This window comes from Rattus rattus, chromosome 3, assembly GCF_011064425.1.
Source record: "Rattus rattus isolate New Zealand chromosome 3, Rrattus_CSIRO_v1, whole genome shotgun sequence".
NCBI lineage: Eukaryota > Metazoa > Chordata > Mammalia > Rodentia > Muridae > Rattus > Rattus rattus.
This window is the reverse complement of record NC_046156.1, coordinates 134054609-134076831: the sequence shown is the minus strand read 5'-3', so window position 1 is coordinate 134076831 and position 22223 is coordinate 134054609. Positions and strand designations below refer to the sequence as shown.

The window sequence follows — 22223 nt, the reverse complement described above, 5'->3', positions numbered from 1 at the left end:
TGGTTTGATAGCATGTGTGACATCACTTCTATCTTTCTGTATCTGTTGAGGCCTGTTTTTTGACCAATTATATGGTCCATTTTGGAGAAAGTACCATGAGGTGGTGAGAAGAAGGTATATCCTTTTGTTTTAGGATAGAATGTTCTATAAATATCTGTTAAGTCCATTTGGTTCATGACTTCTCTTAGTGTGTTTATGTCTCTGTTTAATTTCTGTTTCCATGATCTGTCCATTGATGAGAGTGGGGTGTTGAAATCTCCTGCTATTATTGTGTGAGGTGTAATGTGTGCTTTGAGCTTTAGTAAGGTTTCTTTTATGTATGTAGGTGCCCTTGTATTTGGGCATAGATATCTAGGATTGAGAGTTCATCTTGGTGGATTTTTCCTTTGATGAATATGAAGTGTCGTTCCTTATCTTTTTTGATGACTTTTGGTTGAAAATCGATTTTATTCAATATTAGAATGGCTACTCCAGCTTGCTTCCTCAGACCATTTGCTTGGAAAGTTGTTTTCCAGCCTTTTACTTTGAGGTAGTGTCTGTCTTTGTCTCTGAGGTGTGTTTCCTGTAGGCAGCAAAATTCTGGGTCCTCATTACATATCCAGCTTGTTAATCTGTATCTTTTTATTGGGGAATTGAGTCCATTGATGTTGAGAGATATTAAGGAATAGTGATTATTGCTTCCTGTTATATTGGTATTTGGAGGTGAGATTTTGTTTGTGCTTGTCTTCTCTTTGTTTTGTTGCAAAATGATTGGTTTCTTGCTTTTTCTAGGGTCTAGCTTGCCTCCTTGTTTTGGGCTTTACCATTTATTATCCTTTGTAGGGCTGGATTTGTAGAAAGATATTGTGTAAGTTTGGTTTTGTCATGGAATATCTTGGTTTTTCCATCTATGTTAATTGAGAGTTTTGTTGGGTACATTAACCTTGGCTGGTATTTGTGTAATAAGAAATTAGGGTCTGTATGACATCTGTCCAGGGTCTTCTGGTTTTAATACTCTGGTCTAGTGTGATTCTGATTGGTCTGCCTTTATTTGTTACTTGACCTTTTTCCCTTACTGTTTTTAATATTCTTTCTTTGTTTTTTGCGTTTGGTGTTTTGACTATTATGTGACAGGAGGAGTTCCTTTTGTGGTCCAATCTATTTGGAGTTCTGTAGGCCTCTTGTATGTTTATGAGCACCTCTTTCTTTAGGTTAGGGAAGTTTTTTTTCTATGATTTTCGTTGAAGACATTTACTGGTCCTTTGAGTTGGGAGTCTTTACTCTCTTCTATACCTATTATCCTTAGGTTTGATCTTCTCATCGTGTCCTGGATTTCCTGTATGCTTTGGGTCAGTATCTTTTTCTGTTTTACATTATCTTTGACAGTTGTGTTGATGATTTCTATGGAATCTTCTGCTCCTGAGATAATCTCTTCTATCTCTTGTATTCTGTTGATGATGCTTCCATCTACTGCTCCTTGTCTCTTCCTTTGGTTTCCTATATCCATGGTTGTCTCCCTTTGTGCTTGCTTTATTGTTTCTATTTCCATTTTCAGTTCCTTCACCTGTTTGTGTTTTCCTGTAATTCTTTCAGGGATTTTTTCTTTCTTTTCTAAGGGCTTCTACTTATTTACCAGTGTTTTCCTGCATTTCTCTAAGGGAGTTCTTCATGTCTTTCTTAAAGTCCTCCATCATCATTATCAAATGTGATTTTAAATCTTACTTTTCTGGTGTGTTTGGATATTCAGTGTTTTCTTTGGTGGGAGAATTGGGCTCAGATGATGCCATGTAGTCTTGGTTTCTGTTGCTTGGGTTCCTGTGCTTGCCTCTCGCCATCAGGTTGTCTCTGGTGTTACCTTGTTCTGCTATTTCTGACAGTGGCTTTACAGTCCTATTGGCCTGTGTCAGGAGTGCTGTAGGCCTGTTTTCCTGTTTTCTTTCAGCCAGTTATGGGAACAGAGTGTCCTGCTTTCAAGTGTGTTGTTGTTCCTGTCTGTCCTCTGGTCTTCAGGTGTTCCTGTCGGCGTGTGTCCTGAGTCCACTGGGCAGGTCACTTGGAACAGAAAAGTTGGTCTTACCTCTGGTCTCCAGCCTGAAGTCGCTCCTTGGGTCTGGGTTTCAGCTCTCCGTGAGGGGAGCAGCCAGAAGGGCCTGCCCCTACTTCTGGGTCCCTGTGCACAGGGCACCCTGATGGTGCTAGGTGTTTTCCTCTAGAGTCAGAAATGTGGGCAGAGAGCAGTCTCGTCTGGTTTTCCAGGCATGTCTGCCCCTCTGAAGGTAGAGCTCTCCCTCACATGGGATTTGGGTGCAGGGAGCTGTTTGACTGGGTCCGTTCAGATTTCGGTGCAGTCTGGACCGCAGGGCTCCTGCAGCTTGACTGACCCTAGTCTTCATTTTTTAGCTTTCACTTTCTAATAGAGTATTTGAAATGGTGAGTTAGACTTTAGATTGGCATTTCTATGACTGTAGGACATGAACGTTTGGTGAACATTAGGACGTGATGGTTTGATTTACCAATATGATAGTTTCCCATGTAAAAATTAGGTTTTATCATATCAAAATTGCATACAGAGTTGAAGTTTTAGTCATTTAATTTTTTAGATACAAAGTTGGCTAATGTTTACTGAAAGGTAGAAAGTGTTTACCAATCTTTCTAATATTCATTAGGTAAAAGAAAAGAGATAGCTTTGGTATGGCCTTGGCAATAGCTGGAAATAATTCCACTTACATTTCTGTGCAAAGCTAGTCTTGGAATGGTGCTGCCTCTGCGTAAAGGCCCCTGTGTAGAGCCGGGGTGGTGTGTATACCTTTAATCCAGCACTCAGTAGGCAGAGGCAAGGAGAGAGATCTTTTTGAGGCAAGCTTGGTCTAATTAGTGTGTTCCAGGACAGCCAGAGCTATGTAGTGAGATCCAGTTTCAAAACAACAATAAGAACAAGGACAAGAACAAGAACAAGAACAACAACAACAACAACAAGAACAATAACAACAACAACAACAAAAGGGTCCTAGCAGGTGGCCACATTGCAAGCTAATCTCAAACAGCTCTGAACTTGGTTATCTGAAGAACATTCAGTGTCTAAAGGACTAAAAGGAAACATCTCCTTTTGTCTCAGTGGGTAGGAGTGGAGGTCAGCTTATCTTCTGGCCTTAGATTTGAAACAATTCAGTTTTCTTTGAGGATATATGTGAAAATGACCGGCTTCTGGAAACTGCACTGTTCTGTTACTTATGGGGAACAACCTTGCCAACTACACCTCATTCAGAAACAGGCCTCAACCAACCATAGTCTTCATTATGGGTTGAAGGACTCATTAGACAGTAACTCATTTTACAAGGATATTATTAAAAAGGAATGAATGCTATTCATTGCTTTTGAAAGAAATAATTTACTTTCAAATTATGTACATTGGTGTTTTGCCTGCACGTATGTCTAATTACAGATAGTTGTGAGCAGCCATGTGGTTGCTGGGATTTGAATCCAGGTCCATCTGGAAAAACAGTCTGTTCTTTTAACTGCTAAGTCATTTCTCCAGCCCTATTATTTATTTTTTAAAACAAGTACTTGATATCAATTAGCCAAGCTGAACTAACTTTACTCAGTATTAGTTTTCCATCATGTTTTTTGTTCTTCCAGTTATGGTTTGCCCAGCCTTCTGTCGTGAACTCTAATCTATTGATACCTGGTTATGTGAGAAAAAGCAGTTATACTACACTTCATCTTAGCCAAAAGGCTGAAAATCAATGAAAAAGCAGTTATAAATAAATAATTTTTCTCTTTTTAAATATTCTTTGGCTATTTTTTTGTGTTTATGTGAGTATATGTGTGCATAAGTGTGTGTATGTGTGGTATGTGTGTGTTTATGCCTGCAGGGTTATATACATGGTGGCTACAAGAAATTGTTGGGTGGCTTGTTCTACAATACTCTGTTGCATTCCTTTTAGACAGTGTCAGTTCCAGAAACCCTCCTCATTTATTCAACATGTATTTATCAATAGAAAATTATATGCCATTTTTAGTGAATTGATAGTACAGAAACACACATGTATACATTTACATATCTTGGGGCAGTAGCTTAGGAATTTTCAGTTCAGCTTTCAGGTGAATCCTCAGGTGATTGAGGAGTGACAGCAACCCCTTTAGCAACAGGGAGCTTGTATAGGGCTTCTTTTCTACATGGTTACTTGAGGAAATAAGTTCTTTTTGTGGCTGATGAACAGTGGTTTGTCTTTGTTGTTGAGGTTTGGGTTTCTATTTTCAGCAGAAAAAATGCTGTTAAAGAACCATGTTATAAGAATTGTTAATATTTAGTCCAATGAGCATAGATAGCTTTATTAATTTGACACATAAAAAGATTATCAGCTACTGTGGAGACTGAGGCTTCTGCCTTAGGACCAAAGTTGTCCTGGGAAATCCCCAGCCTGGGTAACTTTTTGAGTCCTTGTAATAAAATAAAGCCTGGGGGTATTTCTTGTAGATAGACAGCTTGCCTATATAAGCACAGGCCTTAGGAGTCAATACCCACTACTGAAAAATCCCAAACCAAAACCCACCTCTGCATTTGTATCATAAAACACCATGACGATGGTAAAATAACTGAAGAAAATGAAACATCTGCATTAAGTTTCCTGTTGGGGGAATGAAATACTTCCTTCTACAGATTCTCAGTGAGGGCTAGAGATGCAACTCAGAGGAAGAGTGCCTGCTTAGCACGCACAACAATCCCAGGAAAGATGATGCCCCGCCAAATCAATCTTCTGCAAGGCCCCTTAACTGAGCTACTATGATTGTGCACTGTTTGGAATGCTGCAAACCCAGAGCCAAATTATCTTGAGCCATTTTAGCCTTCTTAGTAGCCATTTATTGTCCTCCTCTGTACTTAACATGTTTCTATGACCACAGGGTAAATAATTTGGAATGTACAAACAGCACTACCTGTCAACAAACTAAAAAGCCAAGGACAATGTCGAGTATCTTAGGCCTCTAATAGATGTTCTCCATTATACTTTTTCCCATCTACTTACTTAATGATCACACCAAATGTATTGGAAAAGTATCTTCACTTATGACTTTCCTTGTTCTGTTAGTATAAAAACCTCATGAAACTGCTTCAGTTGAAACATAGCATTTGGGATGACCTAAATCTGTGTTCCCAGGCCGTGGTTATTGACATTTGCCTCCAGCATAAATACGTTAGGGTCCCCCCCCCACCGTACCTCCCCCCCCCCCAGGAATCACCTTTACCTTGGCTGATACTGGTGCACACAAAACTCCAAGTGGAATGTCCCTTTAGATTCTAAAATTTCTTTACAGTGCCTCTTTCAGTTTCCTGAGAAAACACATGTGGCTCAAGCCACCACCTCAGACCTTACACTAATGTTGGACCAGTCTGCCTTTGTCAGCAACGGAATTGTAAGGCTGTCTTATTTTATGGCTTTCTTCTACCAAGGGAAGCAAATTTCTTTAAGCAAGATAAAAACGAGGTGGGAGAGGGAAATTTGTATGTTCTCAGATTTCCAAAACTCAGGGTCTCGCATACACGGAGGTCGCTAAGAACAAATATAGTCAGGGCTCAGGAGAAGAAATGAGGCAGGCCCTGTTAGGCATTACATCAGATAGAGAGGGTCTGACCTATGAGGATATCCTTGAGGCATCAGGGCAGTGGCTAGAAGTCATGTTCTTCCCCCAAGTCCGTCATGACCTTGAGCCAGGTGCCTCATTCTAGACGCTTCGATGTTTTCCCGCGCAACTCGCTTCCGACCACGTCAGAACTCGGTGGAACCCTGGCGCGCCACACCGCCTTTGAATCGCAGCACAGGGCGGAGCTCCCAACCCTCACGTATCCTTATTGGTTGGTTTTCTCAGACTCTTTCTTTAGATTGGGTACTCGCAGTGCCGATCACCGAACGTCACTGGTTCCTCACATTGTTGCAGGAAGGAGTGGGCGTAGACATGTCTCCCCGGGCGCTTGTGGCCTCCGGATTCTGACTTGCTTTCCCGCTCCTGGGCCGCTACACCTTGAGGAGCTTTTTCAGACGGTCTGAGAAGATCCGGGGTGCCCAGGGCATTCCAAAGCCACTCCGCCCCCCGCCATGTCCTGGAAGTTCAAGAGGTGAGGGGCTGAGGGGGGCTGGGCGTGAGGCTAATTTCTCTACGTTTTGCTCAAGTGAAGGTGCGCGCCCGGGCAATAGGTGCAGCTTGTATTCCTGTGGTGCTGTTTTCATTCCTTCTGCGGGTTCTTGCTGGTGTTGTGGTGGAGGTACCAAAGCAGTGTCTCGGCTGAGCCGAGAATCGGCTGCTATGACCTCGGAGAATCTGCGTCAAAGACTGCGGGGGGGATCTGAAACCGGACTGGAATGATTTATTCACCATTGTTATCTCACTGTTCGCTAGTCATTTTATGGTAATCCGATCCTGTGTGTCTCCTGGTACTGTGCAAAAGCTTACTAAACGTATTTGCAGAGGAGCTGAAAGGGAAACTCGCTACTTGATAGCCATGTGTGTTTTTAGGAGAATGACAACTTCTAGGAGGCTTCCAGCAAACGCATCTTTTCATCATCTATAGTGGTCTTCATGCCCAATTCTTGCAATAATTATCCTTATCCTTTAAAATAATAGGGCGATGTATACGTAAAGGGGCTTCAGGTCAGCTCTCTATGATGTCCCAGTTTAGATACCCGATTTAATATGTGTTCTGTTCAGAAGGAGTTAAAGCAGAAGATGCTGTGCATGTATTTATGTCAAAAGTTAAAAATATTTTCATAGCCGGCAGTGGTGGCACGTGCCTTTAAGAGTACCTTGGAGGGAGAGGCAGATGGATCTCCGACTTTGAGGCCAGTCTGGTCTACTGAGTGAGATCTAGGATAGCTACACAGGGCTACACAGAGAAACACAGTCTCAAAAAAAAAAAAAAAAAAAAAAAAAAAAAAAAAAACAAAGAGAGAAGAGAAGAGGGAAAGGGAGAGGAGAAAAGAGAAATAAAAACGAAAAGAAAAAAAAATCTTTTAATGGTTATTTTGTTTTTATAAATCCATTTCTTCTTCATCCCGTAGGCACCGAAAATTTTGACATTGTAATTGTAGCTTCCGACATTAGATAGTTTTCTTTTCACCAGATACTGAAAGCAGTTCCAGTATCTAACAGGTCAGATTTCTGATAACCTTCTCCACTGGATTCTTGATTTATTCAGGGAAATTGTTAAGTGATTGTTGCCACATAGCATTTCATTTGCTAAAAGAAAATACAAGGAAGTGATCAGCCTGAAAATAGGAGGGAAAACTTAATCAAGTTCTGTGGTTTTAGTTTTTGTTTTGTTTTAAAATAGGGATTCTGTTTGGAAGTATTCACAGTCTGCCCAGTATGGAGCCCATGAAAATATTCCAAGACTTTCATACCCACCTTTCTTTCCACGTTTTGAATTCCAAGACATTATCCCTCCAGATGACTTCCAAACTAGTGATGAAGAGCTAGATTTGGTTTTATTTGGAACTATGAGAGGACAAGTTGTTGGAATACGCTATTACACAGGAGTTGTAAGTATAGGATTAGATAATAAAATTGTATTTTTATGGTTTTAACAGTAAATTATATTAAAAGGTGATATATACAATTAATGTTTTACTTTGAATGAAAGGTTAGTCATGAATACTTTTACCAACTTTGACCAATTTTTTAACATTTCTACCGTGCTTGCAGTATATAAAGTACTTTTGCCCACACATTTGATCCTTCTAATTACTGAGGTATGTGGTAAATTTAAGAAATGACTTTAAAACAATGACTTTAAATCCACCAGGTTTTGCATTTAGTTTTTCTCTTTTATTTCCTGCTCTTTCTAATGCATTCCTGTTCTCTGAACTGAATGTGTGTATATGTGTGTGTGTGAGAGAAAGAAAAGGGGACAGATTGAGAATATATATAATTTTCTTTGGACAATAATCCTTATTAGTTTCATCTTTGTTATTTAGTAATATAATTCTAATGTTATCTAATTTATTATGAGAAAATTTCAAACAAAATGAGAATAAGATTCAGTGGTTAGCAAGTATTTTCTGTTTGCTTTCTTGTTTTGGGTCTTGTAAAAACAGATACCAGTTGTATCACTTTACATTAGTACAGTTCAGTGTATATCTCTTTAAAATGCAGTTTGGGGGCTGAAGAGATGACTCAGCAGTTAAGAATTCTTGCTGCTTGTACAGACAATTGCAGTTCTGGTCTCAGGACTCATGGCTGGCAACTCACAGCACCTACAGCTGCAGGTGTCCACTGCCCTCTTCTGGCATACATGACTACCCTCCCCAATATACACATGTACATGGTTAGAAATAAAAGACATCTTTAAAGAACCCTCACAGTTTTTACATTTCATTTTTATTAATGGAATTAACCCATATGTGTAATAAGCACTCAATAATTGGATTTTATTGATAATTTAAAATGGATTTTTCCAGTTAAGATCAAGACAGGGTTATTATATTAGTTTTGGCTGCTATGGGCTATAAAGTCCATTCTAATATCCTTTTATAGATGTGTATCATTTAAAAATAAGGTCTCTTTTGTGGAATCTTGTTGATTTCTTACTTTCTCCTTCCCTCATTTTTTTCATATTTATTTTAAATTTATAAATTTATTTTATTTATGTGAGTACACTGTCAGACACACCAGAAGAGGGCATTGAATCCATTACAGATGGCTGTGGGCCACCATATGCTTGCTTGGAATTGAACTCAGGACCTATGGAAGAGCAGTCAGTGCTCTTAACTGCTGAGCCATCTCTCTAGCCCTTTTCATATTTTTATATTAATGCTCATTAAGAGTTTTTTAATTTATTTTTTTATTTTTTATTTTTTTTATCCCCTGTTGGAAGGGGTTTGAATTAAGACTCCAGCCTTGGCTGGTCTGGAACTCACTAAGTAATCCAAGGTTGACCCTGAACTCATAGTGAACTCGTAGTGGTCTGTTGTTGTAAAAATATAAAAAATAAAATGCTGTCTTTTTACCCGCTCTAGGTCCGAAACTGTGTTGCCCCAAAATATCTGCTAAATATCTTGTCAGAAGCACAATTCTGCAGTGGCCCAGTATCTCTCGCCGTCACACACTTTCTTACACTTGAATCGCTACATGAAAGAACACACAACACAATAACTTCTGATCCAATTGATAAGATATAATTGCCCACCTAAACATAAAAGCCCAGTAAACATCCATCCCTTAAGAATATTCATAACAGTCTGTAAAGGTACAGCGTGGAATCTTAACGTCAGCTTCCATGTTGTCTCTCAGCTTCTTTCCCTCCTCCTCTCTTCCATTCCTGTCTCTTCTTCAAACTTTTCTCCCGCCCATCCTTCCTTCTCGTCCAATGACAGGCCTCCTTCTATCTTGCACCTGCCTCACCTGTGACATCATCCCACAGTGGTCCACTTGTCTCAGCCTTCTGAGTACTTGATGGGTTCAGAACCTTTTTTTAAATTGAAGTATGATATCAGGAGGTTCCTTGGAGGAATTCTGTGGTTCCTATCTGTCATGTTTTTGTTCTCTGTATTTTTATGTTGGAATAACTCAGGTTGTTTAGTAGTTGTATGAGATGCAGTGTATAGGATTACTTAGGGAAGTGTATTACTTAGGGAAGAACAACTATTTTTTTTAGTTTTGGTGAAATCATAATTTTCGTTTGTTTCTCTAGAGTTTGGCCAACTATAAAGTGCTTGATTCACACCTTTTCTGTATATCCTAATGTTGCACAATGTAATGCTCATAAAAATTTTGATGACCATAGGATTTTCTGTCTTAAGTGAATTGACTATATTGACTATTTTTTTTTTTTTTTTTTTTTTTTTTTTTTTTTTTTGTTTTTTTTTTTTTTTTTTTTTTTTTTTTTTTTTTTTTTTTTTTTTTTTTTTTTTTTTTTTTTTTTTTTTCCCCTTTTTTTCCCCCCCCTTTTTTTTTTTTTTTTTTAAAAAGAAGTCTAATAGTTTCATTAAGGTATTCTATAACTTTGTTTTCTTTTATTTAAAAAAAATTCTAAAATTATACTTGTGAATGTTTGCTTTATTCCAAAGCCATTTGTTTTAGAAACTCTGTATTCTCATGCACTTCCTCCATCTGTTTCCTGGTTGCCTCTAATAGTCCATGTCTACTATAGCCTCCGAATCCTTGTGCTGTGATTTTCCATTTTTGTTTTTCCTCACTTCATTTCTTTTTCTTACCGTGCTTTTCAGATGCTCTGTTTACACTTACGTTGATTGTAGTACTTAGTGTTTGCTCGTTAAATCTTTCTCTTCTAGTCATTTTAACAATCTATCCATTCTTAGTTGGTCTTTATCTTTTCTCTGGTTCTCACTTCCTTTTGTGAGTCATACTTCATATTTGTACTATTTCAAAATTGACATTGTTTTCTAAATAACACTTCGATGAATTGTTAGGTTATAGTTATTAATCTCAGAACAATCAATTATATTGATCTTAGAATAATTTCTATAATACTAGTTAACTAATAAGAATATATAAAGATTAAATGTTTAGTTCATTTTCCCACTGTACAGTATTTGCAGGTAATATCTTCATTATTTTAAAGTTAGATTATTTGGATTGAATTTTCATCAAGCTTTTATACTATAACTTACTTTATATATTCTATCATTTTTTTCAATAAATATACACATATAATTGAAATCATATTAATAAAAATAAACCAGAACAGGAAATGGGTAGTTACTACCATAGCATTCATGCCACTGTTATACACTTGGGCAGTTCTTGTCACTCCAGTCACTGCAGTTCACGTGGTTTACAGCTGGGTAAGGCTGTTGAAGACTCCCCCCCTCCCTGTCCCGGAGGCTTCCAAAGCCCCTTCGTATTATGAAAGCTACTCAGCAGGGAGTAAGTCAGTACCACCTTCATTTCTCCAGGTCCTATGGACAATGTGTATGCTGCTTTTATGCTTTTCTTACTATCAAGTTCTTTTGGGCAGCCAGGAGCCAAGACAATATCCTATATTGTTTTGGGAATCTTTTGGACTACTTGTAGTATACCATACCTGGCACGGAACTTTTGTTTGGAAACCTATGGATTTTGGGATGAGTATAGTCCTCATATAGGGTAACTCTAATTAACCTTTTTTATGTGGGAAAATACTACACACACACACACACACACACACACACACAATTTCTGTATTGCCTTTTACATACAACCTTCATGGTAATTCTCCCCTAAAATTCCTCTCATCCCTTTCCCACTTAAACATCCACATTATTTCTCTTTTCTCCTACCCTCAAGCCCCTCCCCTCATTGTTCATTTCTGGTTTCCTGGATTGTAAGGCGTTCCAAAATAAACAAACAAGTCTGAAGATTTGATACTAAGATCCACATGATTGAGAACATGTGATGTTTTATCTATGGCTCTGGGTTACTTAAGTGTAATGTGTATGTGTGTCATCTATTGACCTGCACATTTTATTTTTCTTTATATAAAATTCCACTGTATATAGGTACCACATTTTCACTCCTTGTTAGTTGATGGACGTATAGGCTGTTTGCATGTCTTAGCCATAATGAATAGAGTAAATACCATCGTGGTTGAGCATGTGGCTCTGACCCAACTCTACCTGGGCACATGTATCCAAAGATTAGCTATCTTGAAAACTGTAGGGAGTACGAATCCTCATAGTAGATTTGACTGTACCTTTTAGGTCCTAATGGTTTATTAGCCTTCCTTATGAATATAAATTAGAAAAGAAGAGTAGAAGAATCATTGTAAGACATATTCCTTAATATTTCTAGTTTGAGTTGGGACTGTGGCTCAGTTGATAGATGCTTTGTAGTCATTACCAAGCCTTGGGTTCAGTCCTTCACACAAGAAAGAACTGAGGATGGTGGTTCATACCTGTAATCTCAGCACTTGGGCAACAGTGGAAGAAGGATCCATTTTTTTAATTTCAAGATCATCTTTGGCTACGTATCAAATTTGAGGCCAGCCTTGCATGCATGAGACTCTGTTCCAAGCAAACAAACAAACAAACAAACAAACAAAAGAAAAACTAACAAAGATTCGTGAATGGAAATTCTAGAAACAGTGCAATAAGTCAGGCTAGTACTGTTCATATTATGTCTTTACTGTCTGTTCCTTATTTTTACTAGGTGAATAATAATGAAATGGTTGCTTTAGAACGAGAGCCTAATAACCCGTATGATAAGAATGCTATTAAAGTAAATAATGTGAATGGAAATCAGGTTGGCCATCTAAAGAGAGATCTTGCAGCTGCCTTGGCCTATATCATGGACAACAAATTGGCCCAAGTGGAAGGGTAATGCACTTTTAAGAGTTTACTACTTGTGGTTTCAGTTATCTTTGAATATGTTAGTACTTTTCGAGCCTCTGGAAGTGTCATGGCTCCTTGTGTTACTGTGCTTTAGATATGCTCAATTTTCTTCTTTGCCTTTTCTATCCAGCAAATAGCCTCAAACTCCTCCTGAGTACTGGCGTGACAGGCATGCTTTACAACAGACATTTCATGATGGTTGCCTCCTGGAAGTACAACCTGGCCTTGAACTTCAAACCCTTCCTTAGCCTCCTATGTACTGGGATTAGAAGTGTGCACCATTATGAGTGTTGGCTTTATTTCCTTTTCAGTTTTTCAAATTTGCTTAAGTAATGCTTTCTTGTTTTACATTTTTGTGTTTGGTGGTAGAGTTAATATTCAGAATTAGTATAAAAATAACTTTGAATTTCTCATTTCTCCCCTTTCTATAATAGGGTAGTTCCTTTTGGTGCAAGTAATACTTTTACCATGCCTCTTCATATGACTTTCTGGGGAAAAGAAGAAAATAGAGAGGTGGTTTTAGATCATTTGAAGAAACATGGATTTAAGTTGGGTCCCACACCAAAAAGTAAGTTTGATATTGTAAGATGCAGGGATTATAAAGTATTAGTCTCTATGAGTTTGATTGGCTAAACTAATAGCATGCAAAATGCTCCAAGTTGCTTCCTGGCTACTGAGGCCGTGGAGAGCTCATAGGCAACACCCCGCGAGCAAACCTGAGCCTGGGGACCACAGGTAAGACAAACTTTTCTGCTACAAACGACTTGCCTGGTGATCTCGGGTCACACAGAGGCGGAGTTCCTCTGGGGCGGACACTTCCGGTGTTTGGCCAGAGTCCCGGACCAGCGGAGGATCCCTGCCTTCAGCAGCTCTCTGCTCCCAGGCCCCCGGAGGGGGGAGTTCTGGCCCCCCTGGTCGGGCGGGCACTCCTGAGGCAGCAGAGCGGAGGAGACCACCAACGCTGCCACCTCTGCCCACATCCCTGGCCCAGGAGGATACTGTATCGGCCTCTGGGTTCCCGTGAGGAGGGCCCAGGAGCAGCAGATCCACTGCGTCTGAGACACACGCACCTGAAGGGACCGACCGGATAAACAGTTCTCTGCACCCAAATCCCGTGGGAGGGAGAGCTAAACCTTCAGAGAGGCGGACACGCCTGGGAAACCAGAAGAGACTGCACGCTGCACACAGTACTGACCCCAGAGGAAAACAAAAGCTATCTGGAACCCTGGTGCACGGAACCTCCCGGAATGGGCGGCGCAGATCTTCCTGGCTGCTGAGGCCGTGGAGAGCTCATAGGCAACACCCCACTAGCAAACTTGAGCCTGGGGACCACAGGTAAGACAAACTTTTCTGGTACAAACGACTTGCCTGGTGAACTCAAGACACAGGCTCACAGGAACAGCTGAAGACCTGTAGAGAAGAAAAACTACATGCCCGAAAGCAGAACACTCTGTCCCCATAACTGGCTGAAAGAAAACAGGAAAACAGGTCTACAGCACTCCTGAAACACAGGCTTATAAGACAGTCTAGCCACTGTCAGAAATAGCAGAACAAAGTAACACTAGAGATAATCTGATGGCGAGAGGCAAGCGCAGGAACCCAAGCAACAGAAACCAAGACTACATGGCATCATCGGAGCCCAATTCTCCCACCAAAGCAAACACGGAATATCCAAACACACCAGAAAAGCAAGATCTAGTTTCAAAATCATATTTGATCATGATGTTGGAGGACTTCAAGAAAGACATGAAGAACTCCCTTAGAGAAACACAGGAAAACATAAATAAACAAGTAGAAGCCTACAGAGAGGAATCATAAAAATTCTAAAAGAATTCCAGGAAAATATAAATAAACAAGTAGAAGCCCATAGAGAGGAGTCACAAAATCCCTAAAAGAATTCAGGAAAACATAAATAAACAAGTAGAAGCCCATAGAGAGGAGTCACAAAAATCCCTGAAAGAATTCAGGAAAACACAATCAAACAGTTGAAGGAATTAAAAATGGAAATAGAAGCAATCAAGAAAGAACACATGGAAACAACCCTGGATATAAAAACCAAAAGAAGAGACAAGGAGCTGTAGATACAAGCTTCACCAACAGAATACAAGAGATGGAAGAGAGAATCTCAGGAGCAGAAGATTCCATAGAAATCATTGACTCAACTGTCAAAGATAATGTAAAGCGGAAAAAGCTACTGGTCCAAAACATACAGGAAATCCAGGACTCAATGAGAAGATCAAACCTAAGGATAATAGGTATAGAAGAGAGTGAAGACTCCCAGCTCAAAGGACCAGTAAATGTCTTCAACAAAATCATAGAAGAAAACTTCCCTAACCTAAAAAAAGAGATACCCATAGGCATACAAGAAGCTTACAGAACTCCAAATAGATTGGACCAGAAAAGAAACACCTCCCGTCACATAATAGTCAAAACACCAAACGCACAAAATAAAGAAAGAATATTAAAAGCAGTAAGGAAAAAAGGTCAAGTAACATATAAAGGCAGACCTATCAGAATCACACCAGACTTTTCGCCAGAAACTATGAAGGCCAGAAGATCCTGGACTGATGTCATACAGACCCTAAGAGAACACAAATGCCAGCCCAGGTTACTGTATCCTGCAAAACTCTCAATCAACATAGATGGAGAAACCAAGATATTCCATGACAAAACCAAATTTACACAATATCTTTCTACAAATCCAGCACTACAAAGGATAATAAATGGTAAAGCCCAACATAAGGAGGCAAGCTATACCCTAGGAGAAGCAAGAAACTAATCGTCTTGGCAACAAAACAAAGAGAAGAAAAGCACACAAACATAACCTCACATCCAAATATGAATACAACCGGAAGCAATAATCACTATTCCTTAATATCTCTCAACATCAATGGCCTCAACTCCCCAATAAAAAGACATAGATTAACAAACTGGATACGCAACGAGGACCCTGCATTCTGCTGCCTACAGGAAACACACCTCAGAGACAAAGACAGACACTACCTCAGAGTGAAAGGCTGGAAAACGACTTTCCAAGCAAATGGTCAGAAGAAGCAAGCTGGAGTAGCCATTCTAATATCAGATAAAATCAATTTTCAACTAAAAGTCATCAAAAAAGATAAGGAAGGACACTTCATATTCATCAAAGGAAAAATCCACCAAGATGAACTCTCAATCCTAAATATCTATGCCCCAAATACAAGGGCACCTACATACAGTAAAAGAAACCTTACTAAAGCTCAAAACACACATTGCACCTCACACAATAATAGTAGGAGATTTCAACACCCCACTCTCATCAATGGACAGATCATGGAAACAGAAATTAAACAAAGACGTAGACAGACTAAGAGAACTCATGAGCCAAATGGACTTAACGGATATTTATAGAACGTTCTACCCTAAAGCAAAAGGATATACCTTCTTCTCAGCTCCTCATGGTACTTTCTCCAAAATTGACCATATAATTGGTCAAAAAACGGGCCTCAACAGGTACAGAAAGATAGAAATAATCCCATGCGTGCTATCGGACCACCACGGCCTAAAACTGGTCTTCAATAACAATAAGGGAAGAATGCCCACATATACGTGGAAATTGAACAATGCTCTACTCAATGATAACCTGGTCAAGGAAGAAATAAAGAAAGAAATTAAAGACTTTTTAGAATTTAATGAAAATGAAGATACAACATACCCAAACTTATGGGACACAATGAAAGCTGTGCTAAGAGGAAAACTCATAGCGCTGAGTGCCTGCAGAAGGAAACAGGAAAGAGCATATGTCAGCAGCTTGACAGCACACCTAAAAGCTCTAGAACAAAAAGAAGCAAATACACCCAGGAGGAGTAGAAGGCAGGAAATAATCAAACTCAGAGCCGAAATCAACCAAGTAGAAACAAAAAGGACCATAGAAAGAATCAACAGAACCAAAAGTTGGTTCTTTGAGAAAATCAACAAGATAGATAAACCCTTGGCCAGACTAACGAGAGGACACAGAGAGTGTGTCCAAATTAACAAAATCAGAAATGAAAAGGGAGACATAACTACAGATTCAGAGGAAATTCAAAAAATCATCAGATCTTACTATAAAAGCCTATATTCAACAAAACTTGACAATCTGCAGGAAATGGACAATTTCCTAGACAGATACCAGGTACCGAAGTTAAATCAGGAACAGATAAACCAGTTAAACAACCCCATAACTCCTAAGGAAATAGAAGAAGTCATTAAAGGTCTCCCAACCAAAAAGAGCCCAGGTCCAGACGGGTTTAGTGCAGAATTCTATCAGACCTTCATAGAAGACCTCGTACCAATATTATCCAAACTATTCCACAAAATTGAAACAGATGGAGCACTACCGAATTCCTTCTTTGAAGCCACAATTACTCTTATACCTAAACCACACAAAGACCCAACAAAGAAAGAGAACTTCAGACCAATTTCCCTTATGAATATCGATGCAAAAATACTCAATAAAATTCTGGCAAACCGAATCCAAGAGCACATCAAAACAATCATCCACCATGATCAAGTAGGCTTCATCCCAGGCATGCAGGGATGGTTCAATATCTGGAAAACCATCAACGTGATCCATTATATAAACAAACTGAAAGAACAAAACCACATGATCATTTCATTAGATGCTGAGAAAGCATTTGACAAAATTCAACACCCTTCATGATAAAAGTCCTGGAAAGAATAGGAATTCAAGGCCCATACCTAAACATAGTAAAAACCCATATACAGCAAACCAGTTGCTAACATTAAACTAAATGGAGAGAAACTTGAAGCAATCCCACTAAAATCAGGGACTAGACAAGGCTGCCCCTCTCTCCCTACTTATTCAATATAGTTCTTGAAGTTCTAGCCAGAGCAATCAGACAACAAAAAGGAGGTCAAGGGATACAGATCGGAAAAAGAAGAAGTCAAAATATCACTATTTGCAGATGATATGATAGTATATTTAAGTGATCCCAAAAATTCCACCAGAGAACTACTAAAGCTGATAAACAACTTCAGCAAAGTGGCTGGGTATAAAATTAACTCAAATAAATCAGTAGCCTTCCTCTACACAAAAGAGAAACAGGCCGAGAAAGAAATTAGGGAAATGACACCCTTCATAATAGATCCAAATAATATAAAGTACCTCGGGGTGACTTTAACCAAGCAAGGAAAGATCTGTACAATAAGAACTTCAAGACTCTGAAGAAAGAAATTGAAGAAGATCTCAGAAGATGGAAAGATCTCCCATGCTCATGGATTGGCAGGATTAATATATAAAATGGCCATTCTACCAAAAAGCGATCTACCGATTCAATGCAATCCCCATCAAAATACCAATCCAATTCTTCAAAGAGTTAGACAGAACAATTTGCAAATTCATCTGGAATAACAAAAAACCCAGGATAGCTAAAACTATCCTCAACAATAAAAGGACTTCAGGGGGAATCACTATCCCAGATCTCAAGCAGTATTACAGAGCAATAGTGATAAAAACTGCATGGTATTGGTACAGAGACAGACAGATAGACCAATGGAACAGAATTGAAGACCCAGAAATGAACCCACACACCCTATGGGCACTTGATTTTTGACAAAGGAGCCAAAACCATCCAATGGAAAAAGATAGCATTTTCAGCAAATGGTGCTGGTTCAACTGGAGGTCAACATGTAGAAGAATGCAGATCGATCCATGCTTATCACCCCTGTACAAAGCTTAAGTCCAAGTGGATCAAGGACCTCCACATCAAACCAGATACACTCAAACTAATAGAAGAAAAACTAGGGAAGCATTTGGAACACATGGGCACTGGAAAAATTTCTGAACAAAACACCCATGGCTTATGCTCTAAGATCAAGAATTGACAAATGGGATCTCATAAAACTGCAAAGCTTCTGTAAGGCAAAGGACACTGTGGTTAGGACAAAACGGCAACCAACAGATTGGGAAAAGATCTTTACCAATCCTACAACAGATAGAGGGCTTATATCCAAAATATACAAAGAACTGAAGAAGTTAGACAGCAGGGAGGCAAATAACCCTATTAAAAAATGGGGTTCAGAGCTAAACAGAGAATTCACAGCTGAGGAATGCCGAATGGCTGAGAAACACCTAAAGAAATGTTCAACATCGTTAGTCATAAGGGAAATGCAAATCAAAACAACCCTGAGATTTCACCTCACACCAGTGAGAATGGCTAAGATCAAAAACTCAGGTGACAGCAAATGCTGGCGAGGATGTGGAGAAAGGGGAACACTCCTCCATTGTTGGTGGGGTTGCAGACTGCTGCAACCATTCTGGAAATCAGTCTGTAGGTTCCTCAGAAAATTGGACATTGAACTGCCTGAGGATCCAGCTATACCTCTCCTGGGCATATACCCAAAAGATGCCCCAACATATAAAAAAGACACGTGCTCCACTATGTTCATATCGCATGTTTATTTATAATAGCCAGAAGCTGGAAAGAACCCAGATGCCCTTCAACAGAGGAATGGATACAGAAAATGTGGTACATCTACACAATGGAATATTACTCAGCTATCAAAAACAATGACTTTGTGAAATTCAATGAGCAAATGGTTGAACTGGAAACTATCATCCTGAGTGAGCTAACCCAATCACAGAAAGACATACATGGTATGTACTCATTGATAAGTGGCTATTAGCCCAAATGCTTGAATTACCCTAGGTGCCTAGAACAAATGAAACTCAAGACGGATGATCAAAATGTGAATGCAGATCGCTCATGAGAGACACAGCCAGAATACAGCAAATACAGAGGCGTATGCCAGCAGGAAACCACTGAACTGAGAACAGGACCCCTGTTGAACAATCAGAGAAAGAACTGGAAGAGCTTGAAGGAGCTCGAGACCCCATATGTACAGCAATGCCAACCAACCAGAGTTTCCAGGGACTAAGCCACTACCCAAAGACTATACATGGACTGACCCTGGACTCTGACCTCGTAGGTTGCAATGAATATCCTAGTAAGAGCACCAGTGGAAGGGGAAGCCCTGGGTCCTGCTAAGACTGAACCCCTAGAGAACTAGACTGTTGGGGAGAGGGGCAGCAATGGGGGAGGGGTGGAGGGGAACACCCATAAGGAAGGGGAGGGGGAGGGGATGTTTGCCCGAAACCGGGAAAAGGGAATAACATTTGTATATAAGAAATACTCAAGTTAATAATAAAAAAAAAAAAATAGAGTTCTTAAAAAAAAAAAAAATGCTCCAAGTTATAACTTTTTATCTTTTGAAGAAATTGCTGACTTTTCCTTTTATATTTCCATTGAAATACAGATATGCATCATGTAACAGCAGGGCAGATTTTGAGCAATGTTATTATGTCGATTTTATCATTGTGTAACCATTACGGACTACTCACACAAAATACAATAGTGAATCTTATGGGCCCACCATTATACGTCCAAATATAAAGCTGCTTGTTTGCATATATAGATTGATTCACATACAGAAATACACAAGGATGGTCAATAATTCCTCATTTAAAACATTTGTCTTTATAGCTTTTAGACAAGAAAAATTGATCAGTAAGGAATAAAAAATAGTTTGGTGTTTGGTTAGAATTTATTCAAATAATATGTAATTATTTTGTTAATATAAGGTTTGCTTGTTTGTTTTTTTTTCTCTTTTGGGAATGATTTAGTATTTAGCTTTAACTTTTTTTAGGTCTAGGGATATAGTTCAATGCATTGTGTTTTGTTTCATTTTTAATATTCATTGCAGTACTGGGAACTGTCTATGCTAGGCAAGTACTCTGCCACTGCGGTACACAGCTAGGTCTGGGAAGTTTTAGTACTGTTTTGTATTTTAGTTTACTCCTGCTGCTTAATTTCTTTTTATTCAGTTATTTTATTTTTCCTGTTTGGAAATGATAGCTGTAGGATCGAGTTTGGAGGATGCATGGGGCTCTGGAAGAGCTGGACCAAGCTATAGTAGGCCGGTTCATGTTGCTGTACAGATGACAACTGAACAGGTAAGCCTTTTGTGGTTGGTTGCTTTTATCATGAGTCAAGAGCTCATGCAGGCTTACATCAGAAATCACTGTGTAACCGAGCATGGCCTTGAACTCCAGTTCTCTGTCTCTGCCTCTCAGATACTGGGATTACAGGTGTTTGTCACCGTCGCTGTCTCAGATGTGCTTTTATTTTGTACTGTAATATAAATTTTTAGTGATAAAGGTTGCTGTTTAAAAGAATAGGTTAAATATCTATGTGTTGGTATTAATAATCTTTAGGATATTGTTAAAATTATAACAACAATTATTGTATAACAAATAGAATGTAGATACTTATTTGCAAACATAGTCTAAAAAGGCAGTGATAAGGAATATATTCACCCCTTTTAATTCTGGAACCGTCATATAAAATGGCATTGTTTTTGTATAAAATCACTGCACATCCCTATCTTAAACAATTTCTAAATTGATTATCTGCTATAATTTACATTGTAAATCTGCGATAAGTATAAAAGATAGTTAGTAGTTATACCGTATTGGTTATAGAATAGTGACAAGGAAAATGTATGTATACAGGCTCAATATAGGCATTACCTTTGTGTGACTCCATTTTTTGTTTAGCTAGATCTATGAAAAGGATGGTAGATTCACATATATACAACTGTACATTCATAAAATCATGGATGTGACTATATATGTAATATTTTTTCTTTGAAACGTTCAGACTATCCAAAGTAGTGATAAAAATATCAGAATGTGAAAGCTATTCTCTTTTCAGTAAGTTTGCAAATGCAATCTTAAAAAACTTAAATTAAAAGTTTTGGTTTAGTCTACTTTTTTGCCTGATTTGTAATTCAATGTGTTGTTACACCAAGTTGCTCCAAAAAATATATAAAATGTTTAATAATGTTAATATATTTTATTTAGACAGTAACATTAAAACATTTTTATGACTGTGTATCCACTAATGGTTTTCGACAGTAACATTAAAACATTTTATATCTGTTTATCCATTAGTGGTATTCTTTCTGTTTCCCAATTAGTTTCCCCTGAGTGCTGAGAAAGCACGAGCCTGTGCTTTGTGGGCAAACTGTAGGCCATCTCTATTAAGCTGGCATTATGTCTTCAAGATGCTAAAATGTATTCATATGCTAAATTTTTTAAAAAAGAAATTTTAAGACATACAGTATAAGTTGCTTTAAAACCAAACTAGATTGGTCTGGAGAGATGGCTCAGCAGTTAAGAGCACTGACTATTCTTCCAAGAGGTCCTGAGTTCAAATCCCAGCAACCACATGGTAGATCACAAGCATCTGTAATGAGATCTGATGCCCTCTTCTGGTGTGTCTGAAGAGAACAATTGTGTACTCACATATAAACAAAACAAAACAAAACAAAAAACCACCCCTCCATAAAAAAAAAACAAAAACCTCAGCTAAATTAGCCTAATAATGAAATTATCTTATTAGCCTAACATTTTATGGAACATGGCAAGTTAGATGTGTCAAATAGGTCCCCCAAAATAGACTCAATGCTGAAAGAATAACAGAATTTTAATGACAGAAAGAACCTTGTCCATTTTATTTCATGTTCTTGATTTTATGAAGGTAAGACACAGGCCATAGTTCTATGCCTAAACATGCAGAGTCATTTGTGACAGGACTGGGACTGGTACCTTAGAGGTTCCCCACTGTCCTTTCAGTAGCATTAGGATTGGGCCCTGTCAGTGCTGGGACCAGTGCTTTCTCAGCAGATGGTACCCTTGCTCCTTTATAACGCTTGTATATTCATCTAAAATGACTGTATTTATGTCTACAGAAAAATTGCCTTGAACTATTTGTCAGTGAGTAGTGGACTACCTCAGATACTTATTTTATGTACCCCTGAGCATCTGACTTGTTCAATGAAATGATTTTAAATGTGTAAATTACATACTATTTGCACTTTAAT

General features: G+C 38.7%; 1 protein-coding gene across 1 annotated transcript in view; it reads left to right on the top strand.

Annotated features, from left to right (window-relative positions):
- The first annotated feature begins 5912 nt into the window (after window positions 1-5912).
- Hltf (helicase like transcription factor) overlaps window positions 5913-22223 on the top strand; it is a 60950-nt gene continuing 44639 nt past the window's right edge. Inside the window, exons 1-5 of the mRNA XM_032898605.1 lie at window positions 5913-6091; window positions 7304-7511; window positions 12118-12284; window positions 12734-12867; window positions 20195-20292. Of these exons, the coding sequence (XP_032754496.1) occupies window positions 6072-6091; window positions 7304-7511; window positions 12118-12284; window positions 12734-12867; window positions 20195-20292 (627 nt within the window). The 5' untranslated portion in view covers window positions 5913-6071. The remainder of the gene's footprint in view (window positions 6092-7303; window positions 7512-12117; window positions 12285-12733; window positions 12868-20194; window positions 20293-22223) is intronic.